Genomic DNA, 20,604 nt, shown 5'->3' with positions numbered 1-20,604 from the left:
AGGTCTCCCCTCAGCCTCCTCTTATTCAGGATTAAGAGCCCCAGTTCCCTCAGCTGCTCCTCATCAGACGTGTTCCAGGCCCCTCACCAGCTTTGTTGCCTCCTCTGCACTTTTTCCAGTACCTCAATGTCTTTCTTATGATGAGGGGCCAAAAACCGAACACAGGATTTAAGGTGCGCCCTCACCAGTGCTGGTACAGGGGGACAATTATTTCCCCAGTCCTGCTGGCCACACTATTGATATAAGCCAGGATGCTGTTGGCCTTTTTGGCCACCTGGGCACATGAAATGCTGGAAAAGTCAGGCCCTGAAGCAACCAGGACCCTCAGGAGGAGAGTCGCCAGCTGTGTCTGCTTTGCAGCAGCTGTCAGCACTGAGATGCACCAGGTGCAGTCTCCCAGTGCCAGAAGGGTAATGCTGGCTACCCCTGCTAATGTCCTCATGGGACAGATGATTAAAAAAACCCCAGACAGCACATGCAGGTTTTATCTAAGTTTCTTCTATGTCCGATGCTAGGGAGCCAGGAGACAGCAAAACGCACAGTTAGGAAGAAGCAAGAAGCACGGACACATCACATAAAATGCTACAAGGCTTTTTATTTTTCTTAACGAGGTATACATTACATGTAAAATGCCACCAGCGCTTTACATGGTGCACTGGTTACACAAGAACATTTGACTTAGTGGGAAAAGGCACTGCTCTGAAACGCTGGGCTCCCCACTTTGTCACCAGAGAGGCTCAGCTGCTGCACAAAGGTACGATCAACAGCTGGGAAGAACAGGAGAGCTGCTGCTCCTGCTGTCTGAGAAGTCTTCACAGCTTCTGCTGCAGTTGCACGGGAGGAAACAACCTAACTGTCTGGGAGCATCTGTGAAATGTCCACTGCACAGTGCAGGAGGGTTAAATATACTCCTACTCAGGCCAAGAGGAAAGAGCAAGTGAAGGGTCAACTAACAGCAAGGTAATCTGTTAATACAGACTTTAAGGTAAAATATCTGCTTCACCTTTTGAAATCTGTCTCCTAGTCCATTCTTGAGAAAAGTTTCTCCTGCTTAACAGAACCATGTAGGCCTGCAGGGCAGAAGACCCATCTGGAGCACCCAATGGTGCAGAGTACTTCCCAGCAGACAACTCTATATAGCAGGAGACTGCAAGAGTTAGAATTGTACTCACACAAAACCCTTCTGAAACAGGAGCTGGCCTTTCCCTCTGGCTGGTGGTGCAGACACGGACTCTTCCCCTGTACCTCCATCCCAGCACAACCCCACCTGCAGGGCTCCCTGCTGCTCAGCTTATACACATTATTTGGAGGCCAAATGACTTTTGCTGTCTGTGATTGTCCTCAGTTTGCTCTCTTGCATAAACTGAAAGCAGAAATTTATTTGTTAAATTACTGGGAAGATCCATTTAACTGATGTAAAAACTTAAAAGGCCTTCTAGCAGGCTCCCTAGCAATGCATCACTGTTGCTGAACTGAGTGACAGGCGACCCCAAAAGGGTGCTGACTTTTGCAGCAATCCAACTAAATAAGCGTTTGTGAGGATGATGGGGGAAAAAAGAGTTCCCTTTGTGAAGGTAAAACATAAGAAGAAACATAGCCTTTCTTTTACCACCCTGTGAGTCCCAGCTTTGTGCCTCTCTCAGCATAGAGACTGCTAGTAGAAGCAGCTGGTGTTCAGGTAGAAATGCCACCTCCTCTCCTTTTATCAAGCACTAGTTGCATCAATTTGAACGTTCACAAATTACTATTTGAAAAGGGATGATTTCCCCTAGAAATGGCAGAGTTTACGCACAATCTGCAGGTCATGTAGTGCAGGTTACAAAACCAAGATCAGAGGGGCAGCGGGCAGAGGCAAACGCTGAACAGTATGAAAAATAAATACAGAAATGCAGTACAGACCACAGCTCTGTTAAGTTTGTATTAATAAAAGTTAAACTGTTTCTCTTCTTCAGAAGTTTGAAGAAAGCTCCAACTTATTCTGTTACTGAGTTTCAGGACAAATTTTGGTTTTCAAGTCAATTGTAGTGTCCAGTGGTGTCTTCTAATCCTGACTATGCTGAGAACTGGATCAGAGGCTGGTTTCATTTTCCTCACTCCCATCAGTGCCTGGCTAAGAAGGTGAATATTGCTTGTACTCCAGAACCGAAATGTCAAGTAAACACCAAGAAGAAGGCAGACTGAGTTGTAGTTTGGTATTTCCCCGTAGTTTTTCCTTATTCTTTCGAGCTCACCAATATTGAAGTCCTTGGGTTTCTCTGTATTTTAATATAAGATTTTCCAGTGAGTTGGCTGCTCGCAATTTTTCTCTTTATCGCCACAAAATCGGTTGTAAGTTGTCTTTGGATCAAATCCCAAGATCTCCCTCTCCTCATGGATCCGGAAGGAAAATGTTGAAACTGAGGTGCCTATAAAATACCTGTGAAAAAAATCAGAATGCATTTGCAAAGAGGGCCAGTTTTTAAAATGCAAGTAATTGTTAATGTTCATTGAAATGATATGAAGTTATCATATATATTATATATATATACAATATAACTATTATACATCTATTTTATCTATAGATCAAGTATATAGTATCATGTCACACATTATTTTTAAGCAATGATATCTGGGTCAAAAAAATATTCAGTTTTGTGACAATAAGATTTGGCTCCTCAAAGAAAAGTCAAATTCGCAACCTTGCATGTGCGCAGATCCACTGGTCAATCACAGCCAAGCCCCCATCTTTGTAGAGTTCCAGCTCCTCCCACGAAGGTTCAAACCTCACCATCTCAGGCAGGAGTTTCTTCAGCAATTCAACCTCTGAAAAAGGGGAAGACGCAAATTTATTTTTATGTTATAAAGAGCAAGTTGCTGCTAATTTGATTCCAAATTTTTCCTTGTAGAGACCATCAAACCTCCTATGGGAAATACCAAAAGAACAGTTTGATACCAGCTACTCAAGCTGGAAGAAAACAGCTGCTCAGTCCTGTTCAACTCCTCACTGAATTATGGAGACAGATGAACTTCCAGTCATTTATAAAAACAAAGTAGTAATTGCTGCACTCATTGCCAAAAGTTATTGATCCTAAACTGACTGTAATCTGCCTACCCTCCTCGACAGCATCAGTGGCTACAAAAACTTTTTGAAGTTTATGGGTCTCCAAGAGGCTGCGGATTTTCTTCACTGCTCCTTGTAGGGAAGGCACGTCTTCTCTGTGACCCCAGATGAAGTCTTTCCTTCTGAGATGAACCCCAAGGTATGGACCACCTCGAGCTGTGCCCGTCTTAACCTAAGAGAGAGAGATCAGTAAACTTTAAAACTGGAGAGCACCACTATTCATTCACACTGAAAAGTCCTGGATGCATAACCTCTGGATTTTGAAGTGCTCTAGCTAAAGAAAGCAATTTTAAGGTATGGATTGGCAGTATTTGGGACACTTATTGCAACATTTCCATCTTGGGGGGCCTGCATTATACAAGAGGAACTAGAGTGTGAAATATTTGTAAGCAAAAAATCAACTCTGCTCGACCAAACCCACAACTGGCAGTTTGCAGCTGAACCTTACACCCAAAGACGATGCTGAATCCAAGAACAAATACCAGTTTCCTTCAGTGAAATGAGGGTAACAGAAATCTGGCACCCAGACCCAGTCAGCCACATCTCAGCAGACTCCCTGAACTCATGTCACACAGGGAGAAGAGGGTACAGTAGGAACATGCCCATCCACCTCAATTTGAGCAGGGAGAGCTAGATTCATCTGTATCTTCCAAAATTACCTGTAGTGTACGGCCAGGAGTATGCAGACAAAAAATTGCATTTGTTATGGGAAACAGACTGTTATGATTCTACCTTCATCTGAGTCCAGTCCTCCTTGTAATGAGTCCTGTCTGCCTCATCTGTGGATTGAAGATATTTGTTTCTAAACTCGTCTCCCACTACACGGAGGTGTTTAGCAAACACCATACTCCGACGGGTCTGTTGGAATAAGAGCAGATGCCGAGTCACAAAAAAGGGAGGGCTAAAAATGACTAAATGGAGACAGTTTCACATACACAGAGCCTCCAGGATGCAGTTAGTTCTGACACATCCATGCAGCACTACAAGCAACAATTTCTAACTTTTCATCTGAGCGTTAACCGTTTAATCATAAGCACATTTACAACCAGCATACTTGTCTGACTCTGCAATACACAGGTGTACAGAGCAAACTATAGTTATTTATAATGGCACAAAGGCAGTTCCCTGCTGATCGCAGATGTGTTGCATAGGGGGGGTCCTTCTAGATGACATGCCTGCAGCCCTGAATCTCTGGGGACGAGACACCAGGACAAACTGCATCACATTAATCAACAGCAGCCTGAAGACCATCTGTAAGCCTATGCTGCTGAAACATATGACACAAGTTACTTTCAAGAAAAGAAACCCCAGGCAAAAGTGAAGCACACATCGGTTACGGAATTTTTATCAGAACCAAGTAGAAAGTCTAGAGAAGCTAACTGGAAAATACTCACATTCCAATAATCTTTCCCTCCGTAGTGGTCATGAAGAAGGTTTTCAGCTCTGTCTAACATCACTGACCTATTAAAAATTGTAAAACTGAGTGCAGTTCCCTTAGGAATAGAATTTACATTACGATGTTTCTTTATACAGTTGCCAGGATAAAGCAGAGACTATGATCTGTTCGCAAAGGGAGCACAGGGAATGAGGGACAGGCTGCCAATCTGTTCTGTGTAAAGCAAATTGTGACCCATAGCCTGCTGGGGAGAGAAGGGAACTGTACCACTGTGTGTGCCCGTTCTCTTCCTTAATACATGATACTCTCAATTCTGACAGTTAAACACGAGGAAGCATTAACAATCTCTCATGTAGTCCTCATAATAGTTGATGCTGGAGAAATAAGATTGTCAACAGGGAGAGTGACTCAAAGGGGAGAAGCGACCTATGAGATGATGCTCAGCCTTGGAGCAAGAAGTGTGGAATAAAATGTCCTACAGCAAAGGAACGCATAGAGACTACAAAAATGTGTGTTAGCAACTAATCACAAATTCTAAACCAGAAATTTTTCACTACCATGAAAACAGCCTGTGCTTTTCCTAAAAACACACAGTTCAGGATTGTGTACTGGAAACATAACTGTTCCAAGTTCTAAGAAGCAGAAGAGATTTTGGGAGTATCCAAGAGCATAGGGGACGGTAGGCTTAGTTTGTGCTCTGTGCATGCTGAGCATAAGTGAACACACAGAGAAATGCTGGATCTTCTTCTACTAAAATGAGAGGACGCAAATACCCAATCAACTTCAGATTATCACTGCTGATAATCAGCTGGGGACTTGCACATAAGGCTACAAATAATCTGGAAAACAGAGTACATTGCGCTGGTGGAGAAGCAGCACTGTGTGTAGCGGGAAGCTTGGAGGTGAATTAGATTAAAAATTGAAATATATCAGGAAGATTCCAATAAGTGATCGCACCTGAAGAGTAATAATACAGTACCAGGACCACACAACCGATCGTCTGGCCAAAAGGGCAACGTAGGAGATCAGAGAGGTCACAAGTCACCATCACCACTGGAGATTTCAACTGTCCTCAGGTAGGATGAGCAGGTGTCGTAGCAGGACGGGACTCAACAACTGCAGTTTCAGACACTATCGAAGACAGTTCCATGAACCAATTGAGCAGGAAGCAGCACCTGACATTGTTTTGAGAAGCAGCAAGACACGGACCAAAATCTCAGAGCTACTGAGATTACAGTGGCCATAAACACACTCATCTTCAACATCCAACTGGATCAACAATGGCCCAAGGAAAGTTACCGCAGTTGCATTCAGTTTCAAAACTATGCAAAAATGCAGAAGTAGTGTCCAAGTGAAGAAAATGGAAAAGCTCATAAAGTGCATGAAGTTAAACAGAAAAGACAATAAAGAAGGTCAAAATAGAGCTAGCACAATGAAAAATAAAGGCCTTCAATCTAATGACAAATCTTTGTTCCAATACAAAGAAAAAGGAACATAAAGGCTTAACAAGCACTTAGAAACAGTAATGTCACGACAGAAACAGCTCTTGTTATTTTTTGTAGCTGTCCGCTAGGTGGAGGAGCTGGGAAGACTCCCATACCAGAAGTACTTTTTACAGGGAACATGTCTCAAACCAAAGCGTCCATAGGAAATGTCCAGTGATGGAACAGCTAGACAAAATGAACCAACTAATGGCCAACACTGGGCAGTATTCACCGAACAGCTGTCAAGGAACTCAAGTTTGAGGACTGGCCAATAAAACGGCAGATGAAACCTAATTAGGAGTGCATCTAGTAAAAAAAATACTGGCTTTACCTGATAACTAAAGGGCTCTGTGCTAACTATTGATGCTCAGGAATGAGGACAGTTTGATGAAAATGCCAAGACAATACTCAGAGGTCAAAAAAATAGAACTTGTATACTAGGAATTTCCAGAAAAAGAAGACAGCATTAAACAGAGTGTGTCATTGTACCACCGTGTAACAGGATCACCCACACTCAGTGTGCAGGATCCAGCTGAACTGCAGAGGTTCAGTGAAAGGCAGCGGGGACCAAAGGCACGGAACAGCTTTCACATGAAAAACAACTCGGTGGGGATACGATAGACAGATGTAAAGTCACCCATGGTGTGGAGGTGAGTATGGAAGAGCTGTTTGTTCACTGTTTCTTGCCCTACATGAACTAGGGGCCATTAGAGGAAACTTGCAGGCAGGAGTTACAAGGGGAGGTGGGTTTTCACGGGATGCGCAGTTAGGTGTAAAACCTTTAGGTCTTGTCCCAAGATTTTGTGGATGCTAAGTGTGCATGGGAGTTCAAAGGGAAGCTGCACAGTTCACTGAAGGATAGAAAAGATGTGAAAATCACTTTTGGTTCAGAAAGTCCCTACAACCGCAAATCTGAAGAGTGTGACAGGACTCAGGGCAGGTACTATACACACCTGCCCAGTTCTTACACTTCTCCCCAGACATCTGATTTTAGTCAGTCTTGGCTTTCAGACACTAAACTAGATTGACGTACACCTTGTCTGCATGTTAGGAATACCTGGGCATCTATCCTAATTTTCCTCTTGACCTTCCTCATTGCCAGACCTTTGATAGTTGCCATGGAAGAGTTAACTGTAGGGCTAAACATGGGGATTTCTATGGCTTTTTAAATCCAGTTTTCTGCTGTCACTGGCAAAGATTATGGTATAATTCCTGCAAATAAAACAACATTTCTATGAAAAAATGGGACTTTGCCTTCTCTGCTCCCAGCAGCTGGTACTACAGATCTCCATGGCTCTGTTTAGGGGAACCTTCATCTCATTTCCAATTAAATTGTATCAGTGTCAAATTTTGGGATGTTTTTGCTCTCACGGCAAAACTGCACTTCAGCTTACGCAGTCTGCTTTTCTTCTACGGATTTATTCCCCTGATGTATTCATAGACAGAGATTTTTTCTTCTTCCCACTGTTTTTTCCCTCTTGACCCAGCATTGAAGGGCAAAGAAAACGTAAACACAGGGTGGCAAGGACATTTAGCTACCTGAGAATACAAAGGAGCTCAAGGCTATTTCCTCTTAGTTTTAGCACTGGAGCATTTAACCTAGCTTACAATTAGGTGTTTCTTACAGTGTAAATTCTTTTTTGTAATGCTTTCAATGGATTACAATAATTCAGTGATGAAGTATCACAACAGTGGGACATAGGCTGTAAGTGCCCCCTGCCCTTCCCACCTGGCCATGGCTTTGTGAGCACACTATACCTCAACAAATAGGAATACAAGGCAACTCACTGTGCTGAAGTGTTCCTCAAAAGGATGGGAGCCACAATTGAGGCAGATCCTTGGACAGACAAACAAGAGAGATTTAGGCCCCGTGTTTCCTCATAACCCCAGAACCATCCCCTGAAAGGGAACACAAAGTATTGGTTCACAGGTTTGTATTTTAAATTAATGCCATATATATAATCAAACAAATAAACAGTACACCCTAGAAAGATGATATATAAATAAACCAGGCAGCTCCTTTTTTTTTTGTGTGAAACAACAACTTTCTAAAATTAGGTCTTCTAGTACATTCCTATTATTGATGGGGTTTTAATAAAAAGTGAACCCCAAGCACCCAGATATTCAGACAACACTACAACAAGCGTGCGAGTCTGTTCCGTTAACACAGGCCAATGTCTCACTGAAAGCAACTCAAAAGAAAACTGAAAGGACTGCTAGATGTTACCTGTAGTACGCATGTTTGTCTTTGGAGTACATAAGCTGATCAATACATGGCTTTTCGTCTATTTTTTCTTCCCATGTTCCCTCTTTCCATCCTTCTGCGTAGCCTTGTAGGACGTAAATCTGTTCAATAAAGGGCCCACCTGACTCTGAGCAGAAGACACAGCAAAGCATTTGTGAGCATGAAAATCACACAATAAAGATATGAACTCACATTAGTTGCAGTTAAAATTATGCTAGAAATGCTAATACTACACCGCTCTCTGTTTTCACTATAAAAAAGGAAAGGAAGCTCTGTGTGAGCCAGGAAAGCTAAAAAGGTCAGGGGATGTGACAAACTGGCACTCCCACCCAGCTGAGTAAAACACACCATGAAGTACAGTGGTTTTCAATGCTGCAGGTATCTGCTATGGAAAGAGTCTCTCCAAGAAAATGACAACTACAAGCCCTTCTTTCCCCAAATTTCAGGGCTTCTAAATGATTGTTTTTTCTTTTTTTTTTTTTTTTCCTGAAAGGTAGGGGACAACCATCTCTCCGGAGCTCTTTGCAGAAGTGTGACATTTGGTGGTCTTTATTACCTTTGCTGAAAAAGTCTGTGACACTGCTGCAGATTTTGGCATTTGGTGATTAGCTCAATGTGATATTAAACCCTAAAGGAACCAACTTCACAGTTTCCACATTTTTAGGGAAAGCCCTTCTCTTATATACTATTTTATACACAAAAAGCAGGGGATAAGTATTTTGAGTAAATGCAGTATCAATGATGAAAAAGTAGGTTCACCAAAGAACCCACTGTACAGCCTCTACTGTTCAGCCACCTCCAGAAAAAGGTGGCTTGTCTGCATTTTGACAAAGAGCTGCAGGATGTCTCTCTCTCCTTACAGGGCTGCTACTATGGCCAAAATTACGCAGAAGTATCTTTGTTTTTAACCAGAGGCATCAGCTTTCTCTGGGGTCTCTAGGAAGTCTGAGGGCCGACAGCGCTACATCAAATGAGCTGCCAAATAATTGGGTTTATTTCATCCTAGTGGTTTGTTACTCAGCACAATCCTTTCCCACCCCTCCTCTTGCCACCTTTAACTTTTATTTTATGTATAAAGATAAAAGCACATAAAACTGAGTAAACCACCTCAAATATCTAGTCAATTGTAGATTGTATGATTCCATGGTCTACCTGCAAGGAACTGCTCATATTCAATGACAGGGATGTTCCTGTTGAGGCTGGGGACATCGAAGAAGTCAGACCAAGGGATGCGGACCTGAAGGATGTCAGGGCTCTGCCAGTGATACAGGCGTCCCCAGGGAGGCAGAACCAACACCCAGTTTTCACTTTTCAGCAGGGTCTTTAGAAGGGAAGCAATGCGGATGTAGACGTCCCTGCGAAGGTTGAACCCTTCTGGAGGATTTACATCATACAACAGGTATCTGGGGAGAACAAAGCAATATCATTACTTCAGGGATTTTAAACCTTTTACAAGTTTGTGGTTTGCTTTTATCTTTTTTTTTTTACCCCACAATCATGTGATGCAACTCTATTGGGATGGCAACTGCTCTTTCATCACAAGTTTGTGGTACTCAGAAGCTGTAAGGGGATGAAGCAGAGGAGCACAGAGTTGAATTTGAAGACAAGATGACACGTTCAGGAGGGACAGAGGAAAAGGCTGCATGTCACCTGCTGTGGGGCAGATGTCCCCAGTAGGAAAGCCCCAAGACAGCTGCGACAGCAGCATCTTGCAGAAACAATGCAAAGAGCAGGAGCATGTAAGGAAGACCTTTACATGCCCACCAGCTGATGGCTCAGGGACATGAGCAACTCTATTGGGATGGAAACTGCTCCTCTTTCAGGAGTTTGTGGTACTCAGAAGTTGTAAGCGAATGAAGCAGAGGCACGTAGAGCTGCATACAAAGGCAGGACATATTCAGGAGGGACAGGAGAAAAGGTTGCATGTGTGAGAAAAGGCAGATGTCCCCAGCAGGAAAGCCCCAAGACAGTAACAGCAGCATCTTCCAGAAACAACATAAAGAGCAGCAGCAGGTAAGGAAGACCTTTACATGCCCACCAACCGATGGCTCAGGGACACGGCAGGTCGCGTGTGTGGGACACATGGGGCCCCAGGGGGCGACCGGGGCTGACCCTGGCGGGCAGGACCGGCCCGGGGCGAGCGGGCCCTCGCCGGCGGTGGTTGGGGCCGCTTCTCACCTGGTGCGCGGCGCGGCGGCAGCGGCTGGCAGCGAGGAGGCGGCGTGGCCGGCGCGGAGGGCGGCGGGAGGCGGCTGGGCGGCGGCGGGCGGCGGGGAGGCGAGCGCGGCCAGGCCCAGCAGCAGCAGCGCCGGCAGCAGAAGGCGGCAGCCGGAGCCGGGCGCCGCCATCCCCGCGCCGCGCCACGTCCGGGGCGGCCCCGGCGGCGGCCCGGCCCCTCGGTGCGCGGGAGGGAAGCGGCGGCCGCGGGGTCCCCGGCGCGGCTGCCTCAGAACAGGCCCGCGGTCAGGGGCCGGAGGCTGGCGCCGGTGAGCCGGTTCAGCTCCTCCAGGATCTCCACCTCCTTCTGGTACATCTGCGGGAGAGCAGCCGCGGTCAGCACCCCCCGGCCACGGGAGTGCGCGGCGGGGCGATGCTTTCCACCCGGGTGCGACCTGATACGGGCACCGCACGCCTTCCCCAGCTCCACGGCATCGCCGTACCTGTTGCCACTCGGGTTTGGTGTTGTGCTGGTAGCCAAGCAAGTGGCACAATCCGTGGGCTGCCGTCACCTGCGCGAAGAGGCAAGAACAAGTGACGTGTGACGAACACAACCCCAGCAATAGCCCCTCGCCTGCGCAGACGGCCCCAGCGCCACAGCCTGCCCCGCACAAGCCGGGGTGCGAGGGGTGACCATGGCTAACCCTGTACCACGTAACCCGACGTTTTGCCAGAACGTGCCGGGAAACGCGAAAACGACAAAGATCAGGCAGTGTCCCAACTCGCCAGTTCAATACGTTTTAAAACACAGAGTTAATCTTTTCAGGGTACGCTGCAAGATCATGGCCCCCTTGTTTAGCCCAGCCGGGCTAGGGGAGCGGCAGCCGGTACCCTGTCCCCGGGGGACCTCCCGCGGTTGTCCCTCCCTGCAGTGCACGGGCAGGGGGATCGCTGCCCGCGGCGGGGCTCACCGCCAGGACGCCATCGAAGTCCTCCCCGGTGTCGCGGCACTGCTGGTGGATGTACTCCACCCCTAGGAAGATGTCCCCCAGGTTGTACTCGTCGCGGCAGCTCGGCCGCGGCAGCTCCCCCGCCACCACCCGGTGGAAGGGGAAGGAGAGGACGTCGGTGGGCTCCGGGCGCTGCCGGTACGCGCCGTTGAGGCGCCTCATCAGCCCGTTGTTGGCGCAGATCAGCCCCACGTCGAAGCGGGAAGCGCCCAGGGCGGCCCGCAGGATGCACACGGCGCGGCGGAGCGGGGCGCGACGCACTGGCACGGCCCGCTGGGCGTTCCGCAGCGCCACGCTCATGATGGCGGCGGCAGCGCCAGTGACGGCCACACCGCCGGTGACAGCGACAGCAGCAGGACCCCGCCCACCTGCGCATGCGCGTCCCGGCCCCGGCCCGCCGGCGGGACCCCGCCCACCCGCTGAACAGAGGCGGTAGCGGCGGCGCCGCCATGAGCGCCGGGGGCCCTTTCCGCGGGCCGCCTGCCTTCTCGCCGCCGCTGCGCTTCGGACAGGCCGCCGTCTTCGGGCAGGGCGGTGCCGCCCCCGGGCTTCCCTTCGCCCCTGGGCCTGCCGGTACTGCCGCCGCCTTCGGGTCGCCTTATGGGCTAGGTCAGGCGCCGGCCTTCACGGTGGCGGGCGGTAGCGGGGCCCCGGCGGGCAACGCGGGCTTCAGCTTCAAGCCGCCCACCAACCTGGGCGGCTTCCCGGGGCCGGGCGAGGCGCCGGGCGGCGGGGCCTTCGCGCCGCCCGAGTTCCGCTTCAAGGTCCCCGAGAGCGCCGCTGCCGCCTTCAAGCCGCTGGCGGGCGGCGACGGGGAGAAGGGCCCGGCCGCCCCCGCCGACTTCACCTTCTCGCCGCCTTTTGGCTTCGCGCCCGAGCCGGGCTCCGAGGCGGCGGCGGCGGCGGTGGGGCCCTTCTCCTTTTCGCGTCCCGCCGCCGCCCTGGGCCGCCCGGAGGAGAAGGGTCCGCGGCCGCTGTTTGAGGAGTCGGGGGAGCCGGCGCCCAAGGGGCTGAAGCGGAAGGAGGAGCGGGAGCGCTCACCGCGGCAGGCGGCGGCGGGCGGGCGGGCGGCGGTGGCGCCCCCGGAGAAGCGGGCGGTGCTGCTGAACCGGCCCCGCGGCGGGGCGCTCTTCGGCCGCACGCTGGAGGCGGTGCTGCGCAGCCAGAACCGTGGACAGCGCGACCGCGGAGGCGCCGGCGAGGCCGAGCGGGGACCCTCCGAGGAGCCGCCGCCGGCCGAAGCCCGGGACCCTCCGCGGGAAGGTAGGTCGGGGTGGAGGTGAAGCCCCGGGACACCCCATCGCTCCGTTTACTGAGGTGGCCACCAAACTCTCCTCGCAGATGCCACTCCCGTGACCCCTGCGCGCCGGGCTCGGGGCAGCGAGAGCACGGAGGGACTGGGGGTCCTGTCGCCCGGCGAGCTGACGGCCATCCAGTGCAAGAACATCCCCGATTATCTCAACGACAGGACGGTGCTGGAGAAGCACTTCGGCCAGTTTGTAAGAGTTCGACGGGTCATGACCAGGCGCAATAAAAAAATGGCTGTTGTTCACTTTTTTGATCATGTGAGTATTGGAAGCAGTCGACACAAGAGTAGGCTTAAACCTGAATGCTTGAGATGGATGCAGCTCTGCTGAGAGTTTTGCCCTGTTTGGTAGTGTGGTGTGTTTTTCACCTGGGGAAAGCTTTTGTATCCTGAGCCCTGTGTCACAGACAGGCATAGAAGTGTGCTAAACTGTATCTAAAACGTGGTAAAAACTAGAGCTCTGCCTGGCTTTAGCTGTCCTGTTAGCATCCAGTTCAAACACCAAACCGATCCTCCCTGCTGCTTGTATCTTGTTGCCCAAACCTGAGTTAAATATGCAGCTGCATTCAGGCTCAGCAGCACTATGGTGGGATGAGGTCATGCAATATCTGCAGAGTGACCTGCTTGCTGGTTTTACTGCTATTCTGTCAGTGCTGAGGTGTATTCAGGAGCCAGGTCAGGGACTGTGTGATCTGTTCCTGTTTTGTGCTTAAAAAGGCACCTTTGTTCTCCAAGCTTGTTGTAGCTCTTATAAAAGCAGCACTTTTTATGGAGAACAGACCTGCTGGTTACATGTAAGTCTGAAGTGAGAGGTTAAAATACAGCCATGAGAATTTTATGGAAATTGGTAAATATTTTTCTGATAAAAACTGCAGTGTGTGTTTTGGTGTTTTGCTGCTAATAGGTTTTCATACATTGCTTTTGTGTTCTTTCAGGCCTCTGCAGTGCTTGCCAGAAAAAGAGCGAAAGAGTTGCACAAAGACATAGTAACATTCTGGCAAAAGAAGAAAACGAGTAAGTCTGTGTTTCCAGATATGATTACTGAGTGGTAAAAAAATAGCATGCCATGTAATCTGTTTTTGTTTCCTGATGTGCTGAGAATGATACGAAGGTGATCTCCATAGTAGGAATGTTACAGTTTCAGAAGTGTGATTATTTGTTTTGATTTCTGCTAGCCACACTGCTCAATGTGTAGAAACGCTGAGACCATTGAGGGCTGGTCATTAGGGAAGCATAAAAGTAGTTGCCTTGCCATCTTACGTGACGTTTCAGCTAACTGTCTCTGCCTATGTGAATATGCAGGGGAGCGGAAAAAATAACAGGATAAAGCATGTAACTGCTTCCAGAATATTTTCTCAGCCTTTAACAGTCTATGGCTTGGGAGTCCAGGGTGCCAGAAGGGATATCTTAGCCCTTGGAGCTTTTTTTCTTGTTGGTTTTGTAAACTGTGTAAACTTCAGCATCTGTAGTACTGTCCTCTGGTATTGAGGAAGCTGTAAGTGAGCAACTGCAAATCTCAGTTGGAAATTGCACTGATTCTTTCTTAAATTCTTGTTGTTAAAAATGTTTTGCTTAATCTGAGTGAAACTATTGTTTCAACCATACAAAAGAGCTAAAGACATGAAATGACGGTGTAGTTTTACAAGAGAATTTAGAAACCATTCATGGAACCACACAAGAGGAATACGGTGATGTTGACTTTCTGCTCTGTATAAAGTAGGATGTTTTTAGGGGTTGTAAGAAAACCCAGTTTCAAATGCCTTGCTACTACCCACTTCAAAGCATGGACTCGAATGTGGGCTTCCAACTTTTGGCAAGGTGTCCCAAGAACTGAGTTAAGGAGTATTCTGAAGTGAGCATCTGTTCTGTGTATCAACAATTACTGCCTGAACCAAAAAGAGAACAACAATTGGATTGTCAAGTGCTTCCCTTTATGAATGCTGTGTGTGTACCTCTGAGATCCCAGCCTGGGGATACACTTCAACTGTCAGCAAATGAATGGTTCTTCACAGCTTTGACCAACCACAAACTTGCCTTCCAGAAAATGAACAGCTGCGGGGTTGTCTTCCTGAGAATTCGTATCTTGAAGTAGCAACTGTAGGGGTTCCTATTTGCCTTTGTGATTTTATTGTGGTGTTAAGTCTATAGAAACATGAATGGCAGTATTGTAAAATAACTAATCTGAGAATTCAAGAAATCAAACTGGCTGAAAATTTGGTCCTGGGAGAAGAATTTCTCCCTTCCTGACAAGTGAAGATGGAACTCTTGAGAAGGCATGCCAATGTCAGTCTAGGCTTGGGTATGTGAAATTAATAACTAAAATCCTTCAGTGGGAGCACTGGAAATTGTGGTTTACATAGGTGAGATGAATTTCATATATTGTTGAGTGTTATGATTTGTGTATTAAATCCCAAACCCAAGAGGATGTAAATTCAGATGGTGATCAGACTTCATATACTGGCAAGCTGCTGAGCAGTTATAGTTGTTGCTAAATGATTTTTGATTGAAGAATATTCTTTACAGAACAGTGAAGCTGCCAAGCAGTTAGTAGGCTTACTTGGTATAGCTTCTCATCCTGCATACATGAACAAAAGTGTTAATCTTGGATTCATTTTCTAATAGTATTTTTTAAACAAACTCCTCACCATCCCCATGGGGAAAAAAGGGTTGTTGCTCAAACTATTTGAAAAGTACCTGGATTCATATTTATATGTCACTTCAGGTCCAGCCAAAAGAGAATTTTCATCCAAAGAGAAGAAAGCAGGTGAAGATGAAGGAAGGCAAAGCAGTGAAGAGCAAAACTATCAGCATTCCCCTCTTCGAAAACCATTAATAAGATCCTCTGTCAGCAGTGTCATGCCTGGTAAAAGGTATGTGTGCTCCTCTGAGAAGCCATCTGGCACGACACAGGGTGGATGGTGGAAAATGATGATCAGTGTTTGCCACATCATCACATTCTTGTTGGGGAGTGCGCTTCATTTGTCTCTTCTGGTTTGGCTGAATTACAAGCTCACAGATCTCATGCTTAATTAGAAAGATAATTCTAACTGCTTATTAAGGTCTTCTACTTTGGATGGTTTTTTGAATATTTTGTTCACAACATGGGTAACTCTGCCTGCAATAGTGAGGCAGAAGGGAATTGAATGAAACAACATAGAGCCAAAATAGGATGAAGCAGTAATGACACTGTTGTGTGGTCATGATTAAATGAGCTTCTGAAGTAAGCAGTTTCATTTGTAGACAACTACAGTTCTGTAAAATGAGAATCCCATTTTCAGAGTAGCTGGTGAGTTTGAACCGTTGTCTTGTCACATTTCAAGTGAATGGTCTTCATACAGGAATCCCTCTGTTCTGTGTCAGTTGCTGCACTGGTAGGCTTGTCATCTTTCTGTGGTACCTTAATGGTGTGTCTAGATTGACAAAAGCAGCTTGATATGCGCAGTCACAGAATTATAAAATTAGTAATATGTTGTGAAGGAATGCGTGTTCCTTGATTTGAAAAATGTTTGTGTCTCTGTTGCTATAGAAAGCACTTTTTTTCCCCACCAAACAGCAGGCTAGCTCCTGGTTCAAAATGCAAACTGCTGTGCCTTAGTGATGCAAAAATGCTGCAACAGCCATCTGGTTCTGTCCACTCTGAGACAGATTCAGTAATACTATTTCTGTTGTACAAAGACTGAGGCTTTCACCACAATCAAGAATGCTTGGCAGTGTTGTCAAGGCAGTGCTGAGGATTTAACCAGATTAACTCCCAGTGCTAGCATCATTGGGATCTTAGTATTTTGATACATATTTTGGTTTTGTTTTGTTTTAATACGTTGCCTTGTGAAAAGAGTCATCTTCTAAACAGATGTTGACATCCTAAAGAACACTGAACTGGTTAAGGCGGGGGTGTGCATTAGTGTATTATTGAGAAAAACGTTCTGCGTTTAGTTCTCCAGCAAAGAAGCCTGGTCTTCGAAAGGCACTGCAGTTTGAGGCGGATCTGTTTGATGCTGGTTCTGAAGGGCAGAGCTCAGAGGCCTTGGGAGCTTCCTTGTTGTCTCTTGGTAACCTGGTAGGTTTAGTGGCTGAGACATCTGAAGAAAGATATCGTCTTTTGGACCAAAGGGACAAAATCATGCGACAAGGTAATTACAAAAGTTGAGTGTAAAATCTGCTTCACTGTTGGAAAGAAATTAAGTGTTTGGCGTCTGTTGCAAAGCTCTTGTGATGCTATGGAAATGTCTTTAAAGAGTCTTTAATATGGAGCAGTCTGCAAAATACTGTTCTATTGTGAGGGATTATTGTATACATTAATTTATTGTAGAACACAAATCTGTTTTACTTATTGCACATGCATATTTTTTGCAGAAATTGAGTGGCAGATTGTTCATCTCCTGTGAAGGACACCATGTAGGGAGATAAGCATCCCTATAGGCTCTTGAAAGAAAGCTATCCAAATCCCAGTGGTGTTTCCCTAAATTCAAACTATTTAATTATTTCGATAAATGGCTCTTTGTTTCACAGTGCTGGGTTGTAAACCTTTCTGTCATGTACATGCCATTTCAAAGCTAGACCCTACTTTTAATTTAAGATCTTATTTTTAATATCGATGAACACATTTCTCATCAATTTGACATGGAATTGGGAAATCACTGGTGCTTAGTTAGGACACAAAACAGGATAGACTGGTAGGATACAAAACATTGGGTATCTTTTAGAGGCTTCAGTTTTTTTTCAGCAGAACTCCAGAGTGGAAGAACCCCATCCTTGTGTGTTTCTGACCACGGCAGGGCATGGGTACAGCTTTGCTCTGAGTAAGGTGGGAATCTCTGGAGACCTCTTCCCACCAGCTTGTTTTGTGAAGCATTGCCCTAGCAATGTACTTCTGACACCCATCTGACCAGTGTACAGACCCCACTTGAGGTGTCTGACCAGCTTAGGGCTCTGTCAGCATATCAGGGTGATAGCTTGTCCTGAAAACAAAAATGAGAAATGCTTAATTGTTAAATTTTAATTTTTGTTTTTAGCTCGAATAAAAAGGACTGATCTTGGCAAAGCAAAAACTGTTGTTGGCACTTGCCCAGACATGTGTCCTGAAAAAGAGCGCTACATGAGGGAGACGAGAAACCAGCTCAGTATCTTTGAAGTGCTTCTAGGATCTGACAAGGTATGAGCCCTCTGTATGCTGGGGTTTGTTCCCAGGACAGCAGTTCACGTGTTACTTATACAAAGTTGTCAGTGTTGTCTAGTTGGTTGCAGAGTTAATTTTGGTGGAAAAATTCCGGATGCTATTTCATTAATGTCTTTAAATTCTGGGTTGTAAAACAAGAAGGCTAGAGAATTGCTTTTTCACTTTAAGTCATGTCTGTTATTTAGCTACAGACAGGCTTTCAGAACTGCTGTTCTAAAACTACAGGGCAGCAGTATACAGTCTTCAAAGCTGAATTTAAGTCAACATTTAGGATCCTGTCATAAAATAAAACAATATATGTTTGCTCTGGTAGCAGAATGGATGTGGGCTGTTTGTGTGAACAGTGGAGAAACTGCTTTAATAGTCTGCTCCTTACTAAAGGAAAGGCATGGATGGGATTAAATCCTCTGTATGCCTGAAAAGTTGGAAATGCTCCTTGGACTTTTATCTGCATCTTGCAGGTAGATCACGCAGCAGCAATCAAGGAATATAGCAGGTCTTCAGCAGATCAAGAGGAACCTTTGCCCCATGAACTGAGACCCTCTGAGGTGTTGAGCATGACCATGGACTATTTAGTGACTAACATTATGGATCAAGGAGAAGGAAACTACCGAGAGTGGTATGACTTTGTCTGGAACAGAACTCGTGGAATAAGAAAGGTAAGTAGTGGTGGATGGAGGTGTTTGATGATAGAAAGCGTATCACATAATCCTGTAAAAAGTGAAGCAAAAAGCAATAGCAATCCAAATATTTTGAACTGCCAAGTGACAAAAAGCACAGATGAAGTGAGTTTTCTAAAAGTAGTGCCAGATGACTGTGTTCTTCACCTGTAGTTCAAAAGTACAGGCAATGCTTTATTGTTCTCGTTAGGATATAACCCAGCAACATCTCTGCAACCCGCTGATGGTGTCTCTGATTGAGAAGTGCACTCGCTTTCACATCCATTGTGCTCACCACTTGTGCGAAGAGCCCATGTCCTCCTTTGATGCCAAAATCAACAATGAGAACATGACTAAATGCCTGCAGAGCTTGAAGGAGATGTATCAGGACCTGGCTAACAAGGGAATTTACTGCAAGAGTGAAGCAGAGTTCAGAGGTTATAATGTCTTGCTGAATCTCAACAAGGGTGATATTCTCAGGTAGGAATAGTGAATATCACTCGTCTTCTCTCTTTTCCTCTGGGAATAACTGGGATTAAGTCCAGACAAATTGTAATGGAAGAGCTTAGTTGCAGTTGTTTTTTTTTTGCCAAAGAAAGTGTGCTGTAGTAATGTTTTAATTTAATTTTTCAATAGGTCATTTTTAAAAGTGTCTTTTAAGAAGAGAGAAAAAAAAAATCTGTGCTTTGAATAACTCATTAGACCTTTTGCAGGTAGTAAAAAAACCAGCCCCCCCAAAGAAAAGTTAAATCTTCACTATTCTCAAGCAAGGAAACTTTTTTCTCTTCCCAGAGTGATATGCAAGGTTCACTGATTTATCTGCAGTAGGATCAAGCAAAAAATGTTTTGTGGGCAGTGTCATACTTGGCTTTCCTGGTCAGTTTAACTGCCATCCTCCCTAGACGCTGGAGTGATGTACCTAAACAATAGCATGCTGATTATGCGAGCATCATTAGAAGATTAGTGACTTGTAAATAATGCTGCAAATTCAATTCACAGCTGTTTGTTTTGTACAGGAGTTGCACGTCTTGCTTACAGTTTCTAATTTTAATTCCCTTTTGTTACAAGTTGTTATTGAGTTATGATTGTTCCTATTGAAGCAAAGGTTTTGTCTGTCTTTTGTCTCCACAGAGAAGTACAGCAGTTTCATCCAGAGGTTAGAAACTCTCCCGAAGTTAGATTTGCAGTTCAAGCTTTTGCTGCATTAAACAGCAACAACTTTGTGAGGTTTTTCAAGTTAGTGCAAACAGCTTCCTATTTGAATGCCTGTATCTTACACTGCTATTTTAACCAGGTGAGAAAAGGGCAAATGGATTTTTTTTTTTTTTTTATTCTTAAAGCATTAATCAATAAAACTGTCCGGGACTGTTGGGAGGAAAGCTTCTTAGTGAGCATGAAACTGATATTTAACCTTAAAAACAATTTTGTTCTTGGTTCTTCAGAAGTGCTTAAACTTAGCAAGATACAAAAGGCAAAAACTAAAATGCTCTTTTCAGCATTTTTTTCCCATAACTGCATACAAATACATATTATTTCCTCTAACATCGTTGGGAAGCAGAGAAGCAGGCATGAGGCTTTTGCAGAGGAAGTATCAACCTGTGCTCTCGGAAGCCCTTTCAAGCTTTTCCTTCTGCACAAGAATCAAAGGGATATGCTCAAAATGAGAAGCACCAAGGAGGAACTGAAACTAGAAAGCAACTGCATAGAATTTAAAAAGTTAAATCTGAGTAGTTGTTTGCATGAATATTTGACAAAGTACTGATTGCTTTTAAACACTATTTTCCTGTTTATAGTACGCTGTTTTAGGGTCTTTATAGTTATGTGGCTCTTCCTTTTACCTTCCCTCAGATTCGTAAAGATGCTCTCAAGTCTCTCAATATTGCCTACACTGTGAGCACCCAAAGATGTACAGCGTTCCCCTTGGATCACCTGGTCCGCATGCTGCTATTCAAAGACTGTGAGGAAGCAGCTGATTTTATAAGTTATTACGGCCTGAGTGTGTCTGATGGGTAAGTGTAAGGAAAAGGGTGTCTGTGCCATAGGATGATTAGTGGGGTTAGATCAGCATGAA

At 45.8% G+C, this 20,604-nt stretch overlaps 1 protein-coding gene across 1 annotated transcript; it reads right to left on the bottom strand.

Annotated features, from left to right (window-relative positions):
- Positions 1–575: 575 nt before the first annotated feature.
- POFUT2 (protein O-fucosyltransferase 2) lies at positions 576–11,858 on the bottom strand. Its single transcript, XM_065841576.2, has 11 exons — positions 11,354–11,858; positions 10,886–10,954; positions 10,404–10,758; positions 9,378–9,628; positions 8,208–8,352; positions 7,769–7,879; positions 4,495–4,561; positions 3,833–3,958; positions 3,092–3,272; positions 2,679–2,802; positions 576–2,416 (listed from the first exon to the last, which is right to left on the bottom strand). The coding sequence occupies exons 1-11, from the start codon at positions 11,841–11,843 to the stop codon at positions 2,263–2,265; spliced, it is 2,073 nt and encodes a 690-aa protein (XP_065697648.1). The 5' UTR covers positions 11,844–11,858; the 3' UTR covers positions 576–2,262.
- Between the last annotated feature and the right edge of the window lie 8,746 nt (positions 11,859–20,604).

Source organism: Patagioenas fasciata, chromosome 7 (assembly GCF_037038585.1).
Source record: "Patagioenas fasciata isolate bPatFas1 chromosome 7, bPatFas1.hap1, whole genome shotgun sequence".
Lineage (NCBI taxonomy): Eukaryota > Metazoa > Chordata > Aves > Columbiformes > Columbidae > Patagioenas > Patagioenas fasciata.
This window is presented reverse-complemented; position numbering and strand designations above follow the sequence as displayed.

Coding starts and splice junctions, on each gene's coding strand:
- POFUT2 (XM_065841576.2), bottom strand. CDS start 11,843: ATGGCGGCGCCGCCGCTACCGCCTCTGTTCAGCGGGTGGGCGGGGTCC. Junction 4,562..7,768: donor TTGAGGAACACTTCAGCACA/GTGAGTTGCCTT, acceptor AATTTTTAATAG/GTCAGTGATGTTAGACAGAG. Junction 2,803..3,091: donor CACTGATGCTGTCGAGGAGG/GTAGGCAGATTA, acceptor CCCCTTTTTCAG/AGGTTGAATTGCTGAAGAAA.